Here is a 25,768-nt window from a genome sequence, read left to right as displayed (position 1 = left end):
GCAGTACAATCAAGTATCTGTAGACATAGAATCAGGTAAACTTTTCACTCCATCAACATATCATGAAATCCAACACACAATTTAAAAAGGACAACAGCCTTTTTAAAGAAAGAAAGAGATCATCCTTTCCCTGCAAATTCCACCCCAACTCTCATTCCATAAACAAAAATAGCTTAAATCAGATATACACCACAAAAAATTCTGCCTAATAAAAAAATGTGGAAAATTCTCCTTATAGTTTGTAGGTGCTATTAGCAAACACAAATTTCTCTTGGGAAGAATGGAGTGGTGGATGAAATTGCTATGTAGCATGACAGGACAAGAACAGGAACTTTTATTAGAATAAGGAAGAAGATGCAATTTGCCCAGGTTCACCTTCAACAGAGCATTTGAAAATCATTCAGCTAGAACAGTTCATTAATTCCAATTTAAAATACAGTAAGTTTTAATATATCCTGATTTAATACTGGCCCACCATTCTGAAAAGCTCCTGAACCTTTAAGAACAGAAGGTTAGCAATTTGCTGTGTACAAGCTTACAGTCATGATTAGTCCAGAAATATGTCACAGTTTCTTACCTTATGTTTGTCAAGTAGCAATCGAACCTCTTCCTTAGAAGCAACAATCATTTTCTGGCCACCAGACATCTTTTCTTGGCCTGTTTCTACCAGGTCAGCCAGGTCCTGCAAAGCCCGTTCATACTGCCTCTTCAGAGCCAGATTCTGATTCAGGTCACTCCGTCTGGATCCAATGATCATCATGAGCTCATCATACTTATCCTTGGGGGCAAAGAGCGGCAATGATGATCCTTATTTCACACCTTACACATCTTCCTAGAAGCAACCTTACTGTCCCTGTATTCTTCTGTGAATACTAGCAGAATAACATCTATTCCCTGCTCAAAAAGACTACGCAGATATACTGTCTTCATTGATAAATTAACAAGTCACTATTTAAAGAGAGAAAAAATTAAGCAAGACCTGCAACTCTTTCAAGCGCATACATTTGAGAACAAAGTTAGCAGAGTCCCAAAGGCTTGCTTTAAGTAGCAAAGGAGTAGGGTGATTGGGCTTAAGTCATCCAAAACCAGATTACTGTGTGGCTGCTGCACACTGCAGATGCTGTTTACATTTGGCTTCTTATATGGCAGAGGGTTGGATGGACTCCATCATGGCTACAGACTATAGGCATCTCAAAGCCAGATGTTTCCCTCTCCAGCCCCAGTAGCTTACTGGTAGCAAGCAAGACACATACAACCTGTAAAAACCAAACCAGGCCTAGAATAGCAATATACTTTATATAGAACAGTAAAGTCCAGAAAAAGTCCAGTGTGTACTTCACAGTGTGCCCATATGGCCAAATTACAAAATTAACCAAAAGGAAGAATCTCATCAGTTTCCTTGTGTTATTACTCATCTTGCATACCTCAACCATGAAAGTGAGGAAAAACCCACAGATGCTTTTCTTCACCTGAACAGGACTACCTTCTTGTTTTGGTTTTGAGAATTGTATTCTCAGAACATATCTCTGACTGTGAGGATAAGCCCATAATTTTGATTAAGACAAGACTTCCAGAAACTAATAAACCAAACTGTCTCTGTGAGCATCCAGTGTAACAGCAAAGTACCTACCCTCAGACTGCAGCTGGCTGTCCTAGCTTTAAAGAGAAAATTGTGAGAAATGCAACTATCAAAAAAGGCAAAAGGAAGGCTTTTCTAAAAACTGAAATCAAGGGCGTGGGAGGATATCTATACACGTAATCTGACAGGGAAAAAAAAAAAAAAAAAGCAGAAGGCTCTAAGACCAAACGGATAAAGAACTGGATAAAGACACATTTGCACAAACTTTTGTCATTAATTTTAAATTGAGATCACTGTTTTGTTGGCTTAATAAATTTATGGTCCAGTTTCACCTGTTTTCTTTGCTTCCAATTTATTATTATGTCATTATAAAGGGTAAAATTCAGCGACAAACCTTCTCCTTGATCTTTCCTTAAGCATTGCCCTGCCTCAGCACCAAACTGCTCACAGAGGAGTTTCAACAGCCTTATAGAAGTTCTGGATCAATTACCCACATGTATCTACATGTATCTACTTCAGAGAGCCTTAAGATAAAAGTCCTGCTACTTAGGTATGTTCAAAACCAAATCTAACTGAAAGCATGCAGGAACATGACAGTTGTTCTAGTAAAAGCAGAACATTTCCAGTTTCAGGTCACACTTGGCTATCTATCCCCTTTCATCCCCCTCAGTGTTTTCTAATGACAGATGTGAGAGAACTAAACCCCAGATCACGAGACACTGGTGAGAACAGGGATCAACCTTCAGCAGGCATTTATGTTTACATGCTTAACTTTATCTGTTTGAACAGAGTCAAGAAGAGCTGAAAGAAAACATGTTTTTCTGTGTTTTTATGATTAATACTGCTAATTATAGAGATGTTAGAAAAATTGGAAATGCAAAAGTAGAAAAAGTAGGTGAATCAGAGAGAAAAGATTCTTTATACACACTGAAATGCTTTTAAATACACTTTACTGAACTGCCTTATGAACAATAAAAAGGAGCATATTAATATCTTTGATCTCAGCAGACAGATCTAGGATGGAACTTACGAACAATACCTGGATCTTAGACAGCTCTTGCACAGAAGATTGGTCAATTTGTAGCTTGTCTACACGCTTCTTTAATTCATTGATTCCAGCGTCTAGTTCCTTCAAACCTTCTTCTGCCTGCAGTATGACCTGTATTTGAAAATTACATCGTTTAGTTTGAAGGTTTAATAACAATACTGTAGCTGCCATACATATTCTCTTTTCTGCCTGAAGTATTAATCAGTCCTTCAATCTGCTGTAATTTTAAAGGATACTGTAAAGAAAAAGTATTAATTCAAAGTTGGGAGAGCCTGGCTTGCTTCTTAAAGTTAAATACAATACTGCATTATTATTTTTTTAACAACAAGCTGTTTTAGTATCATACATTATTTTATACAAACCTTGTTGTGAAGTTCCATGCTTTTAATTATATAGCACAGGCACAAAAGGGCTATTATTTTTTCTAATACTTTCTTCTAAAGCATTCTTTTTATTAACACTCATTCCTGTCATATCTGAGTACCAATCAAACAACCATCGCAGCAGAAGACACATGATAGCAGGACCAGAATAGGGCCAAAATTACTGTCAAGGAAAAGGACCTGTACATCCCCTTTTGCACTTGGAAAACTACAACTTAAGAACACAGGTTGGTATTTGCAAGTGTATGCAGGTGATAACTTGACTTTTTCCAATGGAAGCTACAAGCTTTCCTAAGTCTTTCAACCTAGGAGTCTGCTGAAGTAATGCATGCAAGCTATAACAAATGTAAAAGTACAAAGTAGACTCCTGTAGTTGAAGTCCTTTGTTAAGGCCCTTTCTTGGAAACCGCCTATCCATATATGCTTAAACTATATATGCGAGCAGAACTCCCGACTCCCAGTAATGCAGAGGATGCACAATGCAGTCACTAAACTTAAACTTCATGCAGCTAAGTTACCTGGCTGTTTAAGGCCTTATCTCTACCTTCCCAATCACATCTTAAACAAACAGCAATGCTTTTAAATTTGAATGTTTTATCAGCCAAGGCAGATGTTCAGAAACAAATCAATTCAGTTGCTTTTGTTACCATGTTTTTTTCTTATTTGGTTGTTAAATTAATGACACAGGAGATAAATTTTTGCCAATCTTTTGCATCATGGAAGATAGAAAAGAAAGACACAGAATGCCAGCTCTCTTAATCATACAGAAGACTTAAAATTCCTTCAAAATTTGATTAACAGGTATATAAAAAAGACCACTATTTCTGTTTAGCTGAAAAATAAGCCTCTTTGTCTCAGTCACCTGCTGGCACCAGACATCAGTAGCTCTTGGGTAACAAGAAACACCTGTAGAAAGTAGCCCTTAGCATACTTCATTCACTTTTCTCATTGGCAAAACAGAAACAAGGAAATGGTATATATTTTGTCATATTAATAATTAATTATTCATCAGGCAACTCCTGATAAAGAAAAAAACAATTATTGCCTTAAATTAAAATGAATAACAGTGAAGATGTTACTATCACCCAGTGCAGAAGAAAGTGCTTTTGGGTCTTAATAAAGTGTAATAGCCAAACAATTTAGTCAAACTTTAGACTTTCTTTCATTCATTGAAGTTTTCTTTCTTTCAAATACTGCCCAGTGTATGCAAAACTAGGTCAGCTGGGGAGACAAGAAAGACACTTTGTGTTGGTTTGTTTTGGTTTGTTTTGTTTTTTTTTTAAATTTATAAACACTGTAGTACTCTCTTGGAAGTACTCATTTTCACATATTTTATGTGAACACATACATTCTCCCATAAAAAGCAACTGCTCTCCAGAATCTATTTATTCTTTGAATAGAAACTTTACCTTTTCTCCCCTCCCCAAGTAATAGAGATGTGGTAATACCTGCATTTGCTCTGTTTCTGGTCTCTCAACTGCCTCTGCTAGTTTCTGTAGAACTAAATATTTGTTATCAGCCACCGATGTAAACAGGAGCTTCAGATCATTCTACAGGAGACAACAACAACAAATTATAACCAATCACAGCACAAACCAACTGAAAAATATTTTATGTTCTAAAAGGTTTAAAGCATTACAATGTTACAATGTCAGCACTAAGGCATAAAATCTATCCAAAATTGGAAGCATCACTATTAGACAATGCACGCTGAAAATCTGTAACTGGATGTATATGAGCTAAAAGCTAAAGCAACCCCTCTTCAAAACATAACCTGTGAACACACTTCTGCTTCTGCCTTCTAATTTGATAACTAATTAGCAAGGGTCATTAGCTTCATTTAACAAAAATATGTTGTTCTTGTGTATGTATTTTATTCAACCACATTAACTTGTAAACAAGCAAGGTTTTACTTTTTAAGACAAGCTTTTTTCATTACAAACTTGAGCAAATATAACAAAGTAAACAAGGCTTCAACACATTACAGGGCTAACTACACATTACAACTTTAGAGCACCTTATCAGACTAGGCACACAAATATTACTTAGCAATTTTGCCAACCTACAATTACTCTTTTTTTCATGCGTTCATCCCAACAGAAAATTATCAGCACATTTTTCTAAGATTTTCAGCATTATATAAGGGGTGTGTTACAGATTTTTTTTTTTTCCATGCAGTAATCCTTTTAAATTCTAAGTATCTCTGGTATATTAATAATGCACAGGATACTAATTAATTTGTCTGCTTTCTTCAGCAAAGGCAGGCCTTTCATTGAAAAATGTGGAAAATTTTTTTCCTACCTACTGCAGAGGAAAGGTTATGGAGTTTGGAACAAAACGCTGTAGTAGCAACCTATGGAACAATGATCCTAATCTAAAGACATCAGGAATCTATTTTCCTTTTTTTTGGTTGTAATTTTTTTTTTTTTCATTAAAACTAAACCATACTGAAGGCTTTAAATGATAATAATAGGAGAGAAGGTAGACACTAAGTAAGAACTGAAAGCATTTCTGAATTCTATTTGAAAAGATTTCTAAATCACACGGTTCTCCATTTTTTTCTGCTTTGCTCACTACAGACAGCTTGAGACACAAGCTCTTAGAGAGTAACAGGATGGCTTAAAGATGGTCAGAAAAGTGGGAATCAGTGTTATGTTTTCTACCTTATCTCAGCTAATAAAAACAGTGTACTCTATCATTTGTCAAATTATAGAATGTATAGAGTGGAACTCTAAAGTTGCTTTTTCTCCTTTGAGAACAGTAGTCAGCAACTTCCTTTTATGTAATGCCAACAGGGTAAGAAAACATGGGATGAATGATCACTTAACAATAATTGCATGAGTTGCAGAAGGCTTCTAGCAGAGAGTTCAAATTTTGGGTGCCAAGTTTTGCATAGCCTAAGAAGAAGTATGATTTTTCTATAAAATCCTGTGACAACCTTGTTCTTTTGATTTGGTACCAAAAATTCTCATTTCTTTGAGAATTGCACCCTTTATATCCCCATTTGATATGTACCCCTGTTACAGGGGGTGTACCCCTGTTTCTTCAGGTGGACATCATACCTTGAAAGTCACTATTTGCTGGAGTCGTCCTTTCATCTGATGGCATCTCTGGTTTACTGCTGACTCCAGTAAGGTCAGCCTTCTCAGGAGACAATCCAAAGTGTCTTCTATAATATCCCTATTATCACCATTCTCAGGAAATACCTGAGCAAATAAATTCTTGTTCTTATCCATTTCTTCTGTTACATCTTTGATTTCTTTGGCAAGTGACTGATGTTATAGAAAACAAAACAAACTGACAATCAGACATTCCGTAAAGCAGGCAAACATATTGCCATAACCATTGTCTAATTTTGCAGTGATGCAGTCATTTTTTACATTGTTAATATAGACACGCTAGACAAAGTTATGCAGCTACAGTATCTCTGACAGTAAGAAGACCCCAGACTGCTCTGAGGAAAACAATTCCTGAAACAAAATGATGTAGAATCATAGAATGGTTTGGGTTGGAAGGGACCTTTAAAGGTCACCCAGTACAACCACCCCTGCAATAAGCAGGGATGTCTTCAACTACATCAGGTTGCTCAAAGACCCGTCCAACCTGACCTTGAATGTTTCCAGGAATGGGGCATCTACCACCTCCCTGGGCAACCTGTTCTTTTGTTTCACCACCTTCAGTGTAAAAAATTTATTCCTCGCATCTAGTCTGAATCTATGCTCTTTTAGTTTAAAACCATTACCCCTCATCCTATCACCCCTCTCACTCTCTTTCTCCCTCTCCCCTGCTCTCTCCCTTCCACACTGTCCCCCTCCCCCTCTTCCCCCTGCCCCATTTAACATTGATGAATTTATACTGTTTCTATATCCCAGAGTATTCCTCCCTCTTTTTCACTTAATGTCAATTTTAACAACGTAGTGTTTGCTAATGCTTAGCAAAGAAGTTAAACAGAAGAAAGACTCTATGCTTAATTCTCTTCTGACCAGGTAAAATTTGGGTCAAGTGCTGCTTTCTTCAACATTCTCCACGCAGTCAATAAAGTTACTTCTATCACTAGAATACTGCAATTACATAGAGATTATGACAGTGACATGTCACTTATCCAGGATTCTAATATTTTCTTTCTAAACACTACACAAAATGTATCCTTATTGGTAATTTAAAGAAAGTCCTATTCATGGATTCCTTACCTCTTGCTTGCAGAGATATGTTTCTGTTTCTTCCTCTGGCAACAGAGCTGTAGCAACAAAGACCTGTTCTTCCACACCATCTAGCCACAACGAGGTGGCTGTGACACCATTATACAGCTTCTGTTCAAGATGCAGGCTCTCCTCCACCCGTCCAGCCTGGGCAAAAGGAGCCAGAGAAGTCCAGAGCAGAAGTACAAGATACTCTTTCTAACATCTAATATTTGGGAAAGGGCTGGATTTCCAGGTGGGAGCTAGAGGAGTTTTCATTGTAAATGTGGCTCTGCTGGAGGATAGGTGTAAAGACAATTGAAATGTTACCTCAGATGACACATCTTCAAAGGCCTGATTCAGTTCGACCAATACTGGTGACACTGATTTATCTCCATCCTGTCCTTCCTCCTTATACAAAGGCATTCCAGATATCAGTCTGTTTGGTCTGCTGCAAAGCGGCTGAGAGAGAAATACTAATTAGGATGCTTCTACCATATAGGGCACAAAATTCAGCTATACAGATTCTACTGCTGACTGAGGATATCACCAAATAATGCTCATGGTCCTCCCACGACTGTTCCGTGTCGTGATTATCTTGAATAAGAGGTTGCTCAACAGGAGGTTCACTAGAAGTGCAGAATAATTACTTGTGGCCAGAAATAGTAATGACTTATTTTTACCAAAAAATTACTTAACTACTGTTGAATGAATACAAGATATTTAGAATTCTGGAAGCTGATTTTAATGTAGTGTTATATAAAGAATAGCGGGCCTGCGTCTACCAACAATAAATTGGAGGATGTATGTTAATACAGATCTTGGTTTGTCCCCAGTTTAGTTGATTAATCTCTGTTTCTTTCAGTAAAAGTTCTGTGGCTGAAATCACTTGCTTCTTTGTCACATACCCACTAAGGTTAAGGATTGAATGCAACCAATAAATTCAAACTGAAAATACCATTTTTTCCTCTAAGTTTTTGCCAGAGTACTCGTCAATTCCAGAAGGATGATTCGTTACAGAATTATTGTGGGTTAGGTAAGTAGATCAGAATTTTGCCTGAGCCCTTTCTTCCTTCCTAGTTTATTCACCTGAATGGTAGTGCAGTTCAAATCACTTTGAACAAGAGCAGTGCTAGTGCCAATATTTAATAGTTTTTAAAGATGCCATAAAAATAAATTGTTCCATATTCTTTGCATTAGCTACATCTCATCAATGCATCTGTTATGCACATACTGTATCTCATGTTGTGACAACTGCTTTCATAGAGAAAATGCAAAGAGAAATTAAAAATAGCTACCAGCTGTTCTTGTTCCAAAGTTTTTTGGAGCAGTCTCTGCTTGGTATTGAATTCCTGGTTCAGGCTTTCCCATTTCACCTTCATCTGTTCTTCAGGTGATGGCTTCTCACCTTCCAAGCCTAATTCCTCAGAGAGTGTATCAGGCTTCTCACTGAATGGGAAGATGCATAAAGGTTTAACATATACAAAAGGTATTACTATATAATGTGTTTATTTCATCTTTCAATTAGGAAACTCTACATTTAAATCAAGTACTACTTTTTAAAGCTTCAGCTTTTTTTTTTTTTTTTCCAGATAGTAAGACAAGACTGGTTTGTAACAGCTAGAAGTTCTTGCCTGATACGATAAAATGTACTTTCTGAGAAACAGTTTAGAGTTGCAAGTATCCATATTAAGTAAAAAAACCCAAATCAGACTGAATATATACTATATTGAAATGTAACCTTTAAAGAAGCTTTACTTCAAAGCATGAAATTATAAATTAAAAAAAATAATTATCTGACTCCTTCCTCACCGCCTTTCTCAAAATGCCAGACATACCCTGACATTTCAATGCAGGACAAGTGTATGAGTTTAGCTTTGGTAAACAGCGAATGAAGTTCAGCATTTTGTGTTTGATTTTTTTGTTGGTTTCTATACTATAACATCATGTGACAGAAGTAAGCCTCAAACAGAAGGAAATAAGTACTTTCTGGCATTATAATAAAAAACCCACAATGAATTAACACAAATGTTGAGGAAAAGAGGTTACTGAGTACAGTTTACATTCCTTATGCAAGAGTCTTGGTTCTGCTGTCCCATGAACTACGCTCATGTTCTAGACTTTGGCATGCTGGAGGAGCCACAAAGGTGCTCACTACTACTGAGATACCTCAAGGAAGTATTTTAACTGAAGGGTTGACTGTTACTTGATTCTTAAGCTGATAATTTTCACCCTGGTTTCCTCTTCCCAAGACCTTGCCCTTTCTGCTCCCTGAAGGTCCACATAGGCAGTAGTTTTCTTCTGCCTTCTCTATGGCAGAAGTCTCTCAGTCAGAGCCAAGGCTTTTATAGACATCTACTTCTACCCAAAATGGGCAAGTGTGCAAGAAAATACACACCAGAGATTAAATCTGAAATATACAAGGCTTCAAAAAGAAAAATATTTACTAACTGCAGGAAAAATAAAATTAAGCAATGAGTATCCCATCTGGGAAGATCTGGTATCAATGGCAGACTACAATGTTTTAGAGATCAGCTATGATTCACACACCAATGCTGGACCATAAAGCTATAGTAACTGATCACTGCTTGTCTAATGAATCCCGCTAGTTTGTAATTTTAGCATGATGCTTGATAATAGGAATAAAAGGAATATCTAACTGCTGAAGATGATCTATTAGCACAAAATGGTTTGTGTAACTATATTATCAGACCCCTGAATTATAAACCAGGACTCCAGTATCTTAGGTGCTGTATAAGAATGATTTAAAAAAAAATTAGAGGATTATATGCAGAAGAGGGATGTAAACATAAGGATGACAAAGCACAGTCAAAGAAATTCACTTTGCAGAAGACCAGATGAAAGCACACCTTATACATAGGCCTTCTGGAGCACCTTGCTGTGTTAGGATTTCTTCTCCACGGCATGCTACTGACCGAAGCAGATTCTTCTGCTCTTCTAGCTCTTGTTCCAGCTCCTAGAATAGCATGTTACAAAACCCAAAACAAACCTCAGACAGAGTTTTTGCCTTGGAAGGGTACATCTAGATTGCATAACTGTCACACAAAGATCATAGAATCATAGAATCATTTAGGCTGGAAAAGACCTTCAAGATCATTGAGTCCAACCATCATCCATGCCCACTAAACCATGTTCTGGAAAGACAGCTGAGCTATTTCTCATATGGCTTGCTTGAACACCAAAAGCAGTGCAAAATCTCCACCCAGGGACACAGAAAAATTGGATACATAAACCAGGTTGTTGAACTAATTAACTAATGCAATGCAGTTGCTGGAACCTAACCTGGTGAGGATGTCTGTGTATCATGCAACACAGTATAAGTTGTAATGTGTGTATCTTTGCTTCTATAATGACAATGTTGATTGATATTTTGAGCAAATACCATCTTCTCCTTAGAGTAACTTTAAGGGTTCATTCAATTTAATTTTACTAATGGACAATGGAAGTACAGAGTGATTAAGTGAGTTGACCATGGTCACCCATGGTGTCTAGTCTGCCTGGCTCTTACAGCTCTAAAATAGTGACCTCAGATGCATCTTTACAAATGCACTGAGTAAGAAACAGTGTAAATATGAAGATTTCAGTGGAAATATTAAAAAGAATGGTTCATCTACAGTGTCAAGCACAGTCTAAAGATGGAGGGAAAAGAAATGCAAAACACCAACTTTCTGTTGCTGCAGGGTGCTTTGCTGTTGCTGTGAGCGAGTGGTTCTTGCTTGTGCCAGCCATTCTTGGACACTGGGGCTCTGTGAGGAAACAAAGTCCAGATCGCTCTCCTCCTTTTCTTGTAATGATCCCTGCTTTAAGAGAAAGAAATAAAGATTTTACAAAATCTCTTATATTGCTAGAGAGCTGGCAGGTCCAGCTCATCAATTTAAAAACACATGTGCCACCTTTCACCTCTCAAGCTGCTGGCTCACATAAATTTTGAAGTAAGCAATGGCCTTAGATTTCTGACTTCTACTGGTCATTGGTTACTAGCAAGAAAGCATCCCTAAGAATGTAAAAATAAACATGCACCACTGCACTTAGCAGAGTCAGAGACCAGAGACCATGGACTGATGTGTTTCTGAAGACTGTTGCGCTTCTAAAAACCATCACTGATCTGTAATGAAGGGTGCAGATATAACTGGCAATGCAGGGAATCAACGGGTTGTTTCTGCTGGATTTTTAGTCTAATTAAAGCCAATTTTTTGTATAACTAAAAATGAGAGAATTCTGGTTGTCATTCTGGTCAAAATTTACTTATCAGTAAGTACATAACTCTATCCGTGGTTGGCAGAAACACAGTCAGTTAACAGCAGATTATATGATACAAACAGTAAAGACAATAAGAAAGACCAAACCACAGAATGTTATAATAGAACAGCAAAAGCAACAGTTCCTTCACTTCATACTTCTATCATTATGTTTTTCCACATGAGTGATTAGACAGGCTTTCTGTGTAAGCAAAGCAAAAAAGAGCAAATGCCTTAACGGTTCCAAAAAATGCTTTATCAACTTCTTGACTTTTGAAATCCATGTTGGCTGTAAATTTAAATTATTTTAGCAGCCAATGTATACAAATGTAGGGATTTTAACACACTAGGCCTAATGTTAAAGACATACTTGTAGGTCTGGCTACTTAGCTCTATCTATCTACACACCTACACACCTCTCTGGATTTATTTAATTTTACTTGCAGGCATGCAATGACTGTAGAGATAGTGCTGCTTTTTTTTTTTTTTTTTTCCTCTAGAGCTAAAGCTGGGGCTTAATTCCCTTTCCATTTTGTCTACATATCTCATTTTTGTAGGATTCATATTTTGCCTATTACTCAGCTCTTATTCTAAATAGACTAAGAACACCAAATGGTTCAGGCATTACAGCAGAGTCTCCAAAACAAAAACATGTTCCACCTTCCAGAGAGCCTTTGTGTCAAATCAGGCAGGGACCAGCAGGGCCAAAGGCATCTGAGGAAACCCCTCTTGCCTCAACTGGTGCTCCTTATACTAACAACTGGGATAGACCTCTGTGACCAGTGTCCCTGGCACCAGGCACTGAAACAGCAGTGTTTTGCTAAATAGTAGAAGTTAGGTGTAAGATTTCAATTTTAAGGGATGACAAGTATACTGGAGTTGAAAGGACTGATTAGTGTTAGAGGATATAAACTGTAAGAGGAGCAAAACAGGCAGGCAGGTACCTAGAGCTGGAAAGAACCATTAGCTCTTGCTCTATGAAATAGCTTTGTTTCACTAAGGATTCAGTCTGGAGGTAAAGTGTGGTACTTTACTTTGTAGGAACAAGTTTCTAGAAAAGTTGATGTGGTTGGAGTGTGAACAATGTCATTATAGGATATCAGACTAGGCAAAGAAAATATTATGTGACGGATAAAGAGGGTCTGGAATTTGAATTTTTCTATTAAAAATGAGAAAAAAGACAATCATCTCTGTAAACTGTAAAAAAAATCTGCTTCATTTTATATGCTCTAGGGACAATAGCCATTCAACTTGTGAATTCCTTTAGTGAATAGTAACTAGTTCTCCATCGGATTTGGGCAGACTGATTGATTTCAGTTAGATTTTGAGTCTCCTCTTCTCTGGGAAGAGGGTTGAGAAGCTTCAGTTTTGGAGTTATACTAAGACAAATAAATAGTAGTCCCACAGTTCCTGCAATAGCAAATAGTGTAAAAGGGATTGTGGCACTTGTGGATGCACAGAGGTTTTGCAAGTATGTCACTGTGCATACTTTTAAAATAAAAATTATTTGTGAAGCAGATTTTATCATTCTTAAATCACAGAATATAAGTTTTTAAAAAACACACTTGCATTCTCATTTGAATTCTGTCTGAAGGTACTGTATTACATTTCCTTTAAATAGCCAGGGAAATAAGTGCTTGAAGCTGTCATTCCTGGGGACTGTCCACTCCAGCACAGAAATAACTGGAAAATCCCTGAAGAAAACGGTGATAAAAATTGACTTTTCAAAGGATTCAGAATTGTACAAACTTATATCAGGCATATTTGTCTTGTACAACTGAAGTCATTCCTCCCACAATTACACTTTGTAATAAAAATTAAAGAAGCACTATCTGGGTTTTTTTACTGCAGAATCCATTTTACTTCTTTGTTTTATAAGGTGTCTATTTATTTTTATTGCCCCTAAGTCACAGAATTTAGTAGATAACAGTAATAAGGCAATGATTTGTATATCTTTCAAGGTGCTTGAAAAACGCTACATTTGGAATCAATGTAGTCTGGAACTCTCCTGATGAAGCATGTTTCTGATTAGTTTCACTGCTTTATTTTATGAATAAAGGAGTTGGTCTCCAAATCATTTTTTCCACATCATTAATGACATTAATCAATTAAAGTTAGAAGGAAAACTGAAATTGCTGCAAGGAAGTCACAGAATCTCACACTGGCTCCTAAAAAGCCTTGTGCCACAGGAATAAAAGATATGCTGAAATACTGCTTTAAGGAAAATATAGCTCATTCTTTACAATGCTTTTGGTCTTGCAGCGCAACCTGGGAGGATCCTTCCTTTCCTTGGTGCAGGTTGTTCTATGCCTCTGGGCAATTACACGGTTAACAGTACACTGAGAGACATGTGTAAGTCTGAGTTTCTTACACGCATGAGCAACAGTGCTGTTAGCACGTAATGTTTCTCAGGGTTAATAATGGCAGTGGATAAAGTTAGTGCATTTTAGGGCATCTGATGCTCTGAGCTTCAGTCCATAAGTAATACTTTATGCCTGATTGTTTGAAAAAGGACATTATAGAATTTCTCATTTGAAAAAAAATTGCTCAATGAAAATTTGAAGATGTTATGCTGCCTCTATCTATTTTCTTCCATGATTCATAAATGCAGTCCAAAAAAGGCTTGCAATTTGTAAAGAAACTTAAGTCTTGCATGCATGCAGCATCTTAAATGAGTCATATTTTACATCTGGAAACTATTTTGTTGTTATTTTTAATACTAGAAAAGCATCCAAAAATCTGTTTTAAAAGTTTGAGTAAACTAAATCACACCACTGTATTTTAAAATGCAGCAAATTTTAAAATGTAGCATGCGTATTTTAAAATTAAGCAAAAAAGTCTGTGATGTCTTTTCACTTCACAAGTAATATATCAGAATATAGTATTATATGCCTACATGCTGTTGGTAACACTTTTTATTTGCCTAATTATGATGTTTAATATGCTAGAATAACATTAAAGTTACTTCATCTTAGAGGCAATAGGAATAAATATCTGGGTTTTTTTCCTTCCCTGCCTTTTGTTTTTTTTGCTGGGTTTTTTAATGTTTGTTTGTTGTGGTTTTGGGGTTTTTTTTGTGATGGTATGGTAAGTTTTGTAGTTATGCAGTTGCTTTGGTCTAAAAATAGTACTTAGCACGTCAAATGACTTTTCAAGCTAACCTCTCAGTAGACTTTAATCCGCATTACAAGCTAGAAATCTTTGAAGCTTATCATGTTTGCACAGCAAATCCCAGAAAAGAAGTAAAAGAAAAGGGAGGGAGGAAGTCACAACAGGCCAAGCAAATTCAAAACCAGCCAGTCACATTACATGGTTAGGTTTCTTGTATGTATTCGGTTCTTCACGTGTTAGTTTAACCTAAAGAATGACCAAAACCAACCGTTAAATAAAATAAACTAGTGGCAATAAACAGACCAATGCTGTTAGGAATAGAAACCTAGGACAAGACTGAGGTTAAATGTATCTTTGCTTATATAATATTTTGTTTAGTGTAATGACGCCACTAAGTATTAGCCATATTTAAAAATGTTTCATTATCTTGATGTTATCTGTTCATTGCATTGTGCACGCTGTATGGAGGAAAGCATGTATTTAGGATTGTTCTTTTGTTGTGGGAAAGATCCTGCCCCAGAGCACACACAATCTAAAGGGACTGGGAACAGGAACAGAGTATATCCAGACCAAGCTAATCATCAATCTACTTTGTTATTGTCCTTTCAGTGAAGATAGTGAGGTTAGGATTGTTTCACTACGAAGTGCTTAACTTGAAAACGATAAGCTGAAACTTGCTAGGCAGTTTTTTGTTTTGGAGTGTAATTCCATTTACTATGTAAAGATGAATAGCTCAAACTAAATCAGTAAAATACTTTTAGTCCTTTTCCTAGTTGCACAAAACTGCTATGAAATCCCCCAACCTCCTGCCCATCGTGAAGCCAGTTGGAAAGAGCCACTTACCCGAATGTTGATCTGTTTGTCATGAAGCACTCTCTGCAGCTCCAGGAGACTGCCCTTCAGCGTCCTGAGCTTCACAGCCAGCTGCTCTGCCTCGTCCTTGGTGTGAGCCTTCCCCTCCATAAGCAAGTTCTCGTTGTGCACAGACAACTCTGACAAGGCTACCACCTTCTGCTCTATTTCAACCAGCATGTTCTGCAGCAGCAAAAACAAAGAACCAAATTCATACATTTTCCAGCATCTGTCACGCTTTCTGGCAAGACGGCCGGTGGCCTACCTCACCCGTCGCCAAGCTAAGGGCAGGTCAGGTTATCATTGCCTTGCCTTCCAGTCCCTTTCAGAGTCCTTTGGAATATGCTTGCAAATGTTTGTATTTGCCATTTCTGTTTGCAACCCTTTTCAAAACAGGAAATTAAAAAATTATTTGAAACAAAGGATTTGTTGTAGAGGAGATGCTCTTTATTTGCACGTTAATGGTAAGGGTGGCTGAGATGCTAGACTGACATCCATAATGACAAGAAACAGAGCACGCAGCTAGAGTTACTTCTTCCCTCTTCTTTCATGTACATTTAGCGAAATGCTTCCTACCTCCTCCTATGTGTTGCTCTGGCTGCGTTGATAAGCTTGTCTTCTCACTATTTGCTCTTTCTGATTGGTGCATGATGGACTTAAGGATTTCTCTATAATCCTCTTTAGTCTAAAGAGAGTCTTAAAGTGATAAATCTCTGGCATGTTTATTCTCAAAAGCTACTTTCCTGATGTTCCATTAACCATTCATGTATTACAGACATAGTGCATATTTTGATCTTCCAAACTCAAAGCTCATACAATTCTTGCTCAAAAACTAGCCTGTTGTTTCCACAACAATCATCAAGTATAAACTTAACAAATATTTCTCCTGAAGGAATGTGTGCAGGATAAGAAGGGCACAGTCTCTAAAAAAGTGGAAAAAATGCAGGACTTTATATAAACTTACTGTATTAAGATTTTAAGAACCAGCAAAAGAACAGCAGGATTAACTTTTCCACAAAGTTAACTGTTCTTTTTAATTTTGAGCTTCCTACAGATTATATTAAAAAAAAAAAATTACTGCTTTCTTTAAGTTCACAGGATTTATCTATATATAACAAAAAGCTCCCAAAGACGGGTGATGAAAGAACACTTGAGACTGAGCACACTGAAAATTCCAGTGATGAAGTCGTGTTGGTAGAAATTTAGCTAGACGTTTAATTCATTGGACTTACATGAAACTTAACTTTCATTTATCCTAGAATAGTTGAGATCCTCATTCTTTAATATGAAAAGGGATCTTTTGTCCATCTGTCTCTTGTCTATCTTGTAATTTTAATTATAAAGATCATACAGTTCTAAACTCTCATTTAAAAATGGAAATCTTACACTAATTTGAGAATCTGGATATTATGACTGATCCAAGTCTTGTTAATAAAAGTATATGCAATTACTCCTATTGTAGCAAAATGTTTTTCCTGGGTTGTTTTGGTATTCTGGGGTGATTAATATTAAATTCATAAAAACAGTAACTACTGATGATTATACTTTACTGCTGAATGTGGGTAGGGATTACTCCTGAAGAAAACACAACACTGTCCACTCACCACTGCTAGTGCAAGTGTGTTCTTCAGCTGGAAAGGGAGGAGTTGGAAAGTACACTGCAGGTGTTTTCATACCTATCAAGCGAGCTATTCAACAACTCTAGCTTGAGACGAGCAAAAACAGTAAGTGAAGTGAATACAAGGGCTTTAAAGCAAAACAAAACGCCCTCTGAAAGTTGTAGAGCTTCCAATGTTCTTGCAGCCAGGGTATCATTTTTGCCTACCACTGCGTTTATATGCGCTTTCTAAAGCACAGTTTGCAGTCTCTAATAAGAAATTAAGAACAAGCTATATTTTATTTCACAAATCATTGGTGAAGCCAACTGAGCATATCTGAGGCGCTAAGGGGCTCAGAAACTTCTTCCCCACTAAAATGGTGGCTTGTCCAACTCAGTAATGGTCTTAACATTAATGCTCCTTATTTGCCTCTTCATTCAGATAAAGCTATATCCATCCTGTTCATCTAAACATTACAGGACAGATAATTTTACCTGACAGTCTACCAGCTGTGCTTCCATGTCCATAGGTTCCTCAGCAGTAACCAGAGCGGTGTCCAGCGTTGCTCGGGTATTGAGTAGCCAGTGGTCAAGCTCATCAGCTTCACAACGGTACCTTTGAAGAGCCTGCTCTTGCCGCTGCTCTTCCAGCTGCTCGTTCAGTTTTTCCTAGAAGTACAAATTATATTTTCCTTTTTAAAAGAAGTAAACCATGACAATCACTTTTAAACAATTTTCCCTCTCTGTCTTGCACAACTTCTATATAGTATTTTAAAGCCATAATAAGCCCTTTCATCCATAAGTTGGAAATCTTTACAAAATATTATTGCTTTCAATTGATGAGCAAGTTTTTCTGGTGACTGAAATTCTGTTTCAGTTCAGTCAATGTATTTCTACGTCCTTCAATAGATCTCTGCTATTACAGCCTTCTAAAGGTGAGGTCTTTTCTGCCTCCTCTTGCTGCTCTCCTTTGGGTTTCCCCCACATAGACTCAGTTTACTCAACTAGCACAGAACTGTTTGCTTAGGGGGACAGATGCATGGGGACAGAGAGCCGGGAGTTTGCTGCAGGGAAAAGAGAGCAGCTTTGCCTTTTTTGGCAGCGGCAGGCTGTTAGATAGCCTTACTGTCTCTCATGAGAGGCATGAGAGGGGTATTTCAAGGACCCAACAGAGTACTGGTGGGCCTTTGCTGTAGCCACTGTGGGTAAAGAGAAGCCTGAAGAGCTGTCTACCTTGCCCGGCCTCGCGGAGGATCCCTGTGCTGAGGGGTGTGGAAGGATGTTAAGCTCCAATGGCTGCTGCAGCAACAGCATCGCAGCAACACGGACTCCCTGGCCCCAAGCTGGAAAGCAGCTTGGCAGAAAAGGACCTGGGGCTTCTGATGGACACCATGTTGACCGCAAGCCAGCAATGGGGCCTTGGGGCAAAGAAGGCTAATACTATCTTGGGCTGCATTAGGAGGAGCGTTGCCAGCAGGTTGACGGAGATGATCCTTCCCCTCTACTTAACACTGGTGAATCCACAGCTGGAGTACTGTGTCCAGTTCTGGGCTCCCCAGTACAAGTGAGATACAGAGCTCTGGAGAGAGCAGAGGGCATTTCAGGAATCTTATAGAATGGGATGGTCAGAGGATACTTAGATGCATCAGATAATGTGAAACCCGAGCATGCTGCAAATGGTATGGAACAAGAGGAGATTGTGCTGGATCTGGCTGGGATGGAGTTAACTTCACTGCAGCCTCTACGGTGCTGTCCTTTGCAACTGTGGCTAAAACTGTGCTGATAACGTAGCAAAGTTTTGGCTATTGCTGAGCAGTGCTTGCAGAGCATTAAGGCTTTCTTTCCAACCGCCCCTCACAAAGGCCAGTAGGCTGGGGGTGGGCAAAATGTTGGGTGAGGACACAGCAGGACAGCTGACCTCAGCTGACCAAAGGGATATTCCATACCATATGAGATCATGCTCTGCAATAAAACTCAGGGGAAGGAGGGGGGGGTGGAATTTGTGGTTATGGTGTTTGCCTTCCCAAGCAACTGCTAACACCTGCTGAGACCCTGCTTTCCAGGAAAGTGGCTAAACTTCTGCCTGCTGATGGGGGAGTAGTGAATAAGTTCCTCATTTTCCTTTCCTTGCATGAACAGCTTTTCCTTACCCTGTTAAGCTGTCATTATCTCAATCCGTGAGTCTTTTTGCCTGCCTTCTATTTTTTCCTCATCCCACGGGAGAGGGGAGTGAGGGTGGGTGTTTGGCTGCTGGCCAGGGTCAACCTACCACACTTCTGTAAGGAAATTCAGACCTGTATGTGCAGGGTAAATCCCTCACACAGGGGAGTGTTCACACAGCTTTTCTGAATGCTTAATTTTAATGGGAAATTAATAATTGCATGTTAGAATAATTTAAAGAAGAATGACAGTTGTTAAGTGTCTCAAATAATCCAGATCTGAACAGTTCTCAAGGTCTAGTTATTTAAATTAGGTCCACAGAAAGAACAAAATTACTAATCCACACCCTCAACAGCAAAATGTTTTCATTACCTGTTCTATCCGTATTTCTATATTTATATCCCTGTAGTATTCTGGAAGATTTTATCTTTGAAATCAGAGCTATAAAATGCACAGGTTAAATTACTGAATATTGTCTACATACCATACGTATTTCTAAGCCAGGATTATGGGGGGATATTTATACTATTGTATCAAAGTAACTGTCAGAATCCTAACCATAGTTACGAGCAGTGTATTTGACTCATGCTTTGTCTTGAAATTATTAGTTAGCATCTCCTCCTAAGTACCATCAAGGAGTTTGTAAGATCCTGTATGGGGTGCAAGTTATAAACTGTAAGACCCCTATTCTACTTCCAGCCTCTTTTATTTATGTGAAAGCCATTTTACTTCTGAGAAGGAAAAAATTAGTGCAATTTTTTAAGAATAACAAAGGTATTTTCTAAGGACCTGTTCACTGTTTCAGGTAACTGCACAGAACTAATGCAGCTGATGCACCCAGGTGGATCCACAGAGCCAGTTCTCACTCAGTCTCTCAGAATTGATTGCTGCTGGAAATTATGAAGGCAGCAGCTGCTGTGTTTGTGAATTCACTGCTGCAGTTCTTAGCAGTACAGCAGTAAAGCTGCCCTGCAGTATTCAAAGTAGCCATACCATAGCCAGCTTTAGTATGACAGCTTTTTCTCACCTATATAATATGCACAGCAACATTCTTATATTTAAAGGACTTTTTAAAAATCACCTTAGTATTAAAGGAGTTTTGGTAAAGCTGGTAGGCAAAGAAATAAAGAGGTGCATCTTCCATAATAAAAGGTTGCATGAAAATCGCTGGGAAGATGAGCATAGACAACAACGCAACAGTTTGGAAGAGGTGTTATTTCTTGTTTTAAGCTTTCCCCCTTCTCTCCTTTCCCAGTTTGGACAGGTGACTCCTCAAGAGTTTACTGTAGATAACATGACTTTTAATACCTGTGCTTCATTACTTCTCCTGTGGAGGAAATATCAAAGTGGATATTAAAAAAAAATAATTTATATATATAGATGACTCCTGTAGTGTGTTTTGAAGTTCCTTCTGGTTACTTATCACCTAGCATTAAGAAGAGGGGCTTGCTAAAGAAGAACGATAATTTATTACTGAAAGGAATTGTGAGAAATGAGCAGAACTGAAAATGATTTTTTTTATTATCAGCATTCAGTGGTGACTAAGAACATTGTGGAATGTACAGGTCTACCAAAAGGGGCTCTCAAAATCTGGAATGTGATCCAAAAGACCCAATCCTAGAGGTTTTTTTCTTATACCTCTAATAGTTGTCGTTTTCCTGATGCCTTCATTCGAATCGTGGCCATCCGTTCTGCCAAGACTGTGAGAGTGGACTGCAATGCCAGCTGATCAGCAGCTTCTGCATCCAGTGGTTCTGAAACCAGCTCCTGGGCTAACGATGTCTGAAGCTCAGTGATTTCTTCTTGTAACATTAAAATCTCGTCCATCAAAGCCTATTTAGAAATGAGAGCAGAGAAAGTATTTGCTTCATTTATCACTGAGAAGGCGGCACAGGCTTAATATAAAATTCAAGATGACTGTCCCAAGGGAGCATGAGGAACACAGAGTAGTGCAATATATCAATGCTGGTTTGGTGGAGTCAGAATTCAGGACTGAGTCCTGCTTTTAGATGCTTAAGCTACGGTCATGCATCTGATAACTGAAATATGGATTTAATTACTTATCTTGAATTTCAAACATATCACAAGAAGGAATTCTTTTGGAAATATTATACATACAGATTTTTTCCTCCAACCAATTTTCTGCAGGGAATTCCAGTAGATACAGTGAAGATAATGATCAAGTGAGTGAGTGTGTGTTTGTAAGAGAAAAACAGGGGCATGACTTAGCCTCCAGCCTGAAAACTACTAACTGGATGAAGAACATCCAGCAATATATGTAAACATCCAGATATCAACTCCACGGTGTAAAAGAAGTTCTAACTATCATTCTTATTCTACAAATCAGTTTCCAAGATACCCACAAAAGGATGTTGCCTTACCTTAGAGCAGATACTTTACTTTCCTGTCTGATAGTATACACACATTGGATGCACAAGACATCACACAGTGCTACAAAAGCCAAATGTTATCCTTTTCAGGTCATGGAGTTCCCACTGAAATGAGAACCGGCCCTACTAGATAGTTTCAAGCTATCACGTAGAAGGCTTAGATGATTACAATTTGGACATATGTCAGATCGATTACTTGATAAAGTATTCTCTTATTATTGAAAGCATCGTTTCCAAGACTTCCCTTGGGAGGGAATTTTTTTTTGTGCTTTGCCTTGTCTGTCTTGTTTAACAAGGCGAAGATTGTATTTAGATCAATTTACAATGCATCAGTATTGGTTATGATCTTAGTAAATTTGGAAACATTATAAATAGTCCTATATATGCTCATAGCATGCTGAAGAACAGTATGTGTAGGTGTCACTGAACACAATCTTTGACAAAAGATTTTGCTGAAAATTTCAATTGGACAACCTGTTATGATCTATTCTACTTTTTAAAAAGGCTCCTTATTAAAAGAATCACCATTACACCATCTTTAGAATAGCAGAAAGGCAAGACACACGGTTAACAGAGAAGGTTCATACAAGTAATGCATGTTTTTGAGGCATCTAGCCATGAAGAATGCTACTATCTAAAAAAAGTGAACTAAAGATATACAAGTAATGCATGTTCTCCCTCTATTTCTCACATATAAGTTTTTACCTGATGTTCAGCCATCTGGCTCTCTGGGCTTTTGGCTGGTTCCAGACTCTCATTTAGTTTGACCTCAATGGTCTCCATTTTTGTGGATATAGACTGGAGTGTGTCCTGATACTTCTGTTGACGCTCAAGAGCTTCATAGAGGGTGCGCTGCTTTTCACTGATCTGAAGAGGAATGGAAGGTATAAATTCTGTCCTCTGATAAAGGATTTGCTCTTTCTTCTAATTCATAAATCCCTAGGCTTACAAGACTAAAACCAAAAAATTGCAACAATTTTTCCAGAAGTATAAATTATAAAGCAAAACATCCATATTAAAAATGTTTATCTGTTTAAACATCATCATTCAAACTCTAGATTTAGACTGAAAAAAATGGACTTTAATAAGCAGGGAAAACCTAGGCACATTCTCATGCTTATTTTAGATTTTATGCACTCAAACATGCGGATGTGCACTATTTGCTAAATGCATATTTCTTAATACCCCATAATAGCTACTGTGCCTCTGCAAAGAATTAAAACTTATACCACGTGATCAAAACTTCGACCATTTTCATACACCATTGAATGATTTTGCTCCATTACCATGTAGAGACTTTTTGACTCAGTATTTGGAGAAACTGGATTCTTGAGCCTTTTTTGCCAGCTCATCCAGCATGAGTGGATTTCCCTGTTAGGTTATGGAATATAGTCTGACAATAGCCAATATTTCTGAAGGCAATTATCAGCTTTAATAACTTTTATCTTTTCTTAATAGAAGTCCATCCTGCACAGGCTTTCAAACAGAAAAAATATAATATAATATCACAACTAACAATTCCTGTTACCACCTGAAAACCAAGAATTGCAGAGAAGAATATTACCTGAACCAGTTCTTTGCATTTTATTCCTTACAAGCTAGCAGATTATTTTGAACCCTCCAGATGAAGACTTACCACATTTTTAAGTGTTTCCCAAGAACGCTGCAAATCATCCAATTTGGCACTAGCGGCTGATTCTAAGCCTGGTTCGTAAAACTCTTGGGTGGCTGGAGTGCTGGGTTGAATTTTAGCAGCTTCTGTCTGCAACTGTTCAGCAGATAAGGCTTGGTAATAAGCAATGTCCTACAAGCATGAAGCACATTATTGCACTTTCAAAATGAAAGATACTGCGTATTATCCCCCCACATACTGCCCCATTGCCTGTGTCCATTAAAATAAAACAAAACCCACAAAGCCAAAACCACCAGGAAACCTCTGAGCAACACAGTAAATAAATATTTAATAGTAGTACACTTAGTATGGTTTGGAGCTTCACTATGATGAAGATTGTGGATGCAGCTTGGAGGTGCAGGAGGCAACTGTGGACAGACATGGAAAGGCTGGGAGTGCTACAAGTGGGAGTGTTGTTCTAGCATCATCACAACTACACATGGGGAAAACCCATCACAACAGACAGTGGGTTATGGTACTATAGGTGGCAAAGAACATCACCCTAATGAACACTAGCACAGAGAAGGCAACAGAAGAACCAAAAAGGAATATGCTGTAGGACTAGTCAATGATGTAAGAACGAGTTTGAAGCGCTAGCTTATAGTAAGACTTCGAACAAACAGGTACTCTCAATTAACTTATAAAAGATAGTGGGAAAAGGGATCAAAAGTACTAAGGAAACTGGGCAAACGTTCAAATTACCATTGAAAATTCAGGGTGGAACTGTTTCTCACCAGAACTGCTATACTTAGTATATGGGCATTTCTTCAGCTATTGCAGGTGACAATTAAAAAGATCTACAGAAAATGTAAAATTAAGGAAACATGCACAGTATCTATATTTAAGTCAGGAAAGCAGACTTGATGACAAGGATTATTTAAAACTGAAATCATGTATAACAGTTACCACCACATCTATCTGGAAGGGGAGAAATGCTGCAACCTTCCTTCTTCTCACTCAGTAGCCCCGCTTAGTGAACTATGCTCCAGACGATGCGACACAGAAGCTGTTGTCCAGTTTCCTCAATAATTTTGAAATTGTAAATGCCCCAGTGAAAACTTTAAGACAGAGTTTTGCTGCCACTGAAATCAGTAAGAGATTTTCCACTGACTTCTGTTAGGTTGGACCAAATCTTCTTTCAGGCAGCTCTCAAGACTTATCACAATACTTGCATAAAAAGTTGCTCAAAATCTACTGAAAAGTGTACTTGGAAAATCCTCCTCCAATGATTGCAAATTTCTCAAATTTCTTCCTTCCTGACCCTGTGTGATGAGGAGGAAAATTCAGCACGTCAAGCCATGTGACTGAGAGAAAACTAAGTGCCTTTCACTTGGCAGCTTACAGAACTGTGCCTACCATATAGGCCACAGACCATTTGCTGTACAGCAAATGTAAGAGTATAAATGTGTATAAATACAAATTCCCAAAGAATGGTGGCAAAGGGAGGCAAATCCAGTCGCTGGCCAGTCACAAGTGGTGTTCCCTAGGGCTCAGAATTGGGGCCAGTTCTCTTTAATATCTTTATCAATAATAAAAAAAACATGATCAAGTGCACCCTCAGTAAGTTTGCAGACAACACCAAGTTGGGCAGGAGGGTTGGTCTGCTCGAGGGTAGGAAGGCTCTACAGAGGCTGGATCGATGGGCCGAGGCCAGTCGTATGAGGTTCAACAAGGCCAAGTGCCGGGTCCTGTCCTTGGGTCACAGCAACCCCATGCAGCACTACAGGCTTGGGGAAGAGTGGCTGGAAAGCTGCCCGGCAGAAAAGGACCTGGGAGTGTTGGTTGATAGCTGCCTGAATATGAGCCAGCAGTGTGCCCAGGTGGCCAAGAAGGCCAACAGCATCCTGGCTTGTATCAGAAATAGTGTGGCCAGCAGGAGCAGGGAAGTGATCATCCCCCTGTTTGTCCCCTGATTTGGAGCAGAATCTTTATTTCCCAATGTCATTTCAATATGTTATCTAACACAGTATGTGAACAAAACCAAGCTCTGGAAGAGCATAGAAACCAGGTCACTCCCACCAAATTGTCCAAAAGTGTCAGATGAGGTACTTCTTCAAAGGCAATAATTGGGAAACAGAATTTTTTTACTCTGACCACAAGTGATCTTCCCAAGTCATGGTGAAAAATTGCACCAGTGCAGGCAACTTCTCATTTTGCCTTGTCTGCAGCTACTCTCCAGCCCTTAGCTAGTCTCTCTCAAGGCCAATAGAAAAGCGGTGCTTCTGAGACTTCTTAATCATGGTTTCCAGAATAAAGGGCTTGCTTTTACAGAGAGGGAAAAGCAATCCCTTTCCCCATCTTTTGAACTACTTTCTGGAGTATACAACTTGGCAGTTTCTTTTTGGCAGAGCTTTCACATGATGGTAGTGTGAATACAGATGTTTTTACAAGTAACATATTTTGTTGCCCCTGTAAAAGACGTAATATCTCATGCCAGCTTTTATGAAAAGTAGCCAATGAACAGTAGTCAAGCTTTGTTGTTAGGATGTAGGGTCAAAGCGTGTTTAGATTTCAAAAGATATTTAACAAGGGTTGTTGC

At 38.3% G+C, this 25,768-nt stretch overlaps 1 protein-coding gene across 21 annotated transcripts in view; it reads right to left on the bottom strand.

Annotated features, from left to right (window-relative positions):
• Positions 1 to 25,768, bottom strand: part of SYNE1 (spectrin repeat containing nuclear envelope protein 1) — a 318,475-nt gene that overhangs the window by 72,944 nt on the left and 219,763 nt on the right. For 17 of the 21 annotated variants that reach the window (XM_049801239.1, XM_049801241.1, XM_049801249.1 and 14 more), the window contains 14 exons: positions 23,194 to 23,361; positions 22,263 to 22,424; positions 20,806 to 21,000; positions 17,503 to 17,676; positions 15,402 to 15,593; positions 10,875 to 11,009; positions 10,059 to 10,165; positions 8,487 to 8,637; positions 7,519 to 7,650; positions 7,201 to 7,356; positions 6,073 to 6,282; positions 4,459 to 4,560; positions 2,619 to 2,738; positions 578 to 778 (listed from right to left, as the gene is read on the bottom strand). In XM_049801239.1, the coding sequence (XP_049657196.1) occupies positions 578 to 778; positions 2,619 to 2,738; positions 4,459 to 4,560; positions 6,073 to 6,282; positions 7,201 to 7,356; positions 7,519 to 7,650; positions 8,487 to 8,637; positions 10,059 to 10,165; positions 10,875 to 11,009; positions 15,402 to 15,593; positions 17,503 to 17,676; positions 20,806 to 21,000; positions 22,263 to 22,424; positions 23,194 to 23,361 (2,205 nt within the window). The remainder of the gene's footprint in view (positions 1 to 577; positions 779 to 2,618; positions 2,739 to 4,458; positions 4,561 to 6,072; positions 6,283 to 7,200; positions 7,357 to 7,518; positions 7,651 to 8,486; positions 8,638 to 10,058; positions 10,166 to 10,874; positions 11,010 to 15,401; positions 15,594 to 17,502; positions 17,677 to 20,805; positions 21,001 to 22,262; positions 22,425 to 23,193; positions 23,362 to 25,768) is intronic. The other 4 variants (XM_049801260.1, XM_049801238.1, XM_049801246.1 and 1 more) reach the window with 2 other exon arrangements.

The sequence above is a fragment of the Accipiter gentilis genome, chromosome 5 (assembly GCF_929443795.1).
Source record: "Accipiter gentilis chromosome 5, bAccGen1.1, whole genome shotgun sequence".
Classification (NCBI taxonomy): domain Eukaryota; kingdom Metazoa; phylum Chordata; class Aves; order Accipitriformes; family Accipitridae; genus Astur; species Astur gentilis.
Note: the sequence above shows the minus strand (reverse complement) of the source record. Positions and strands in the feature narration are given on the sequence as shown.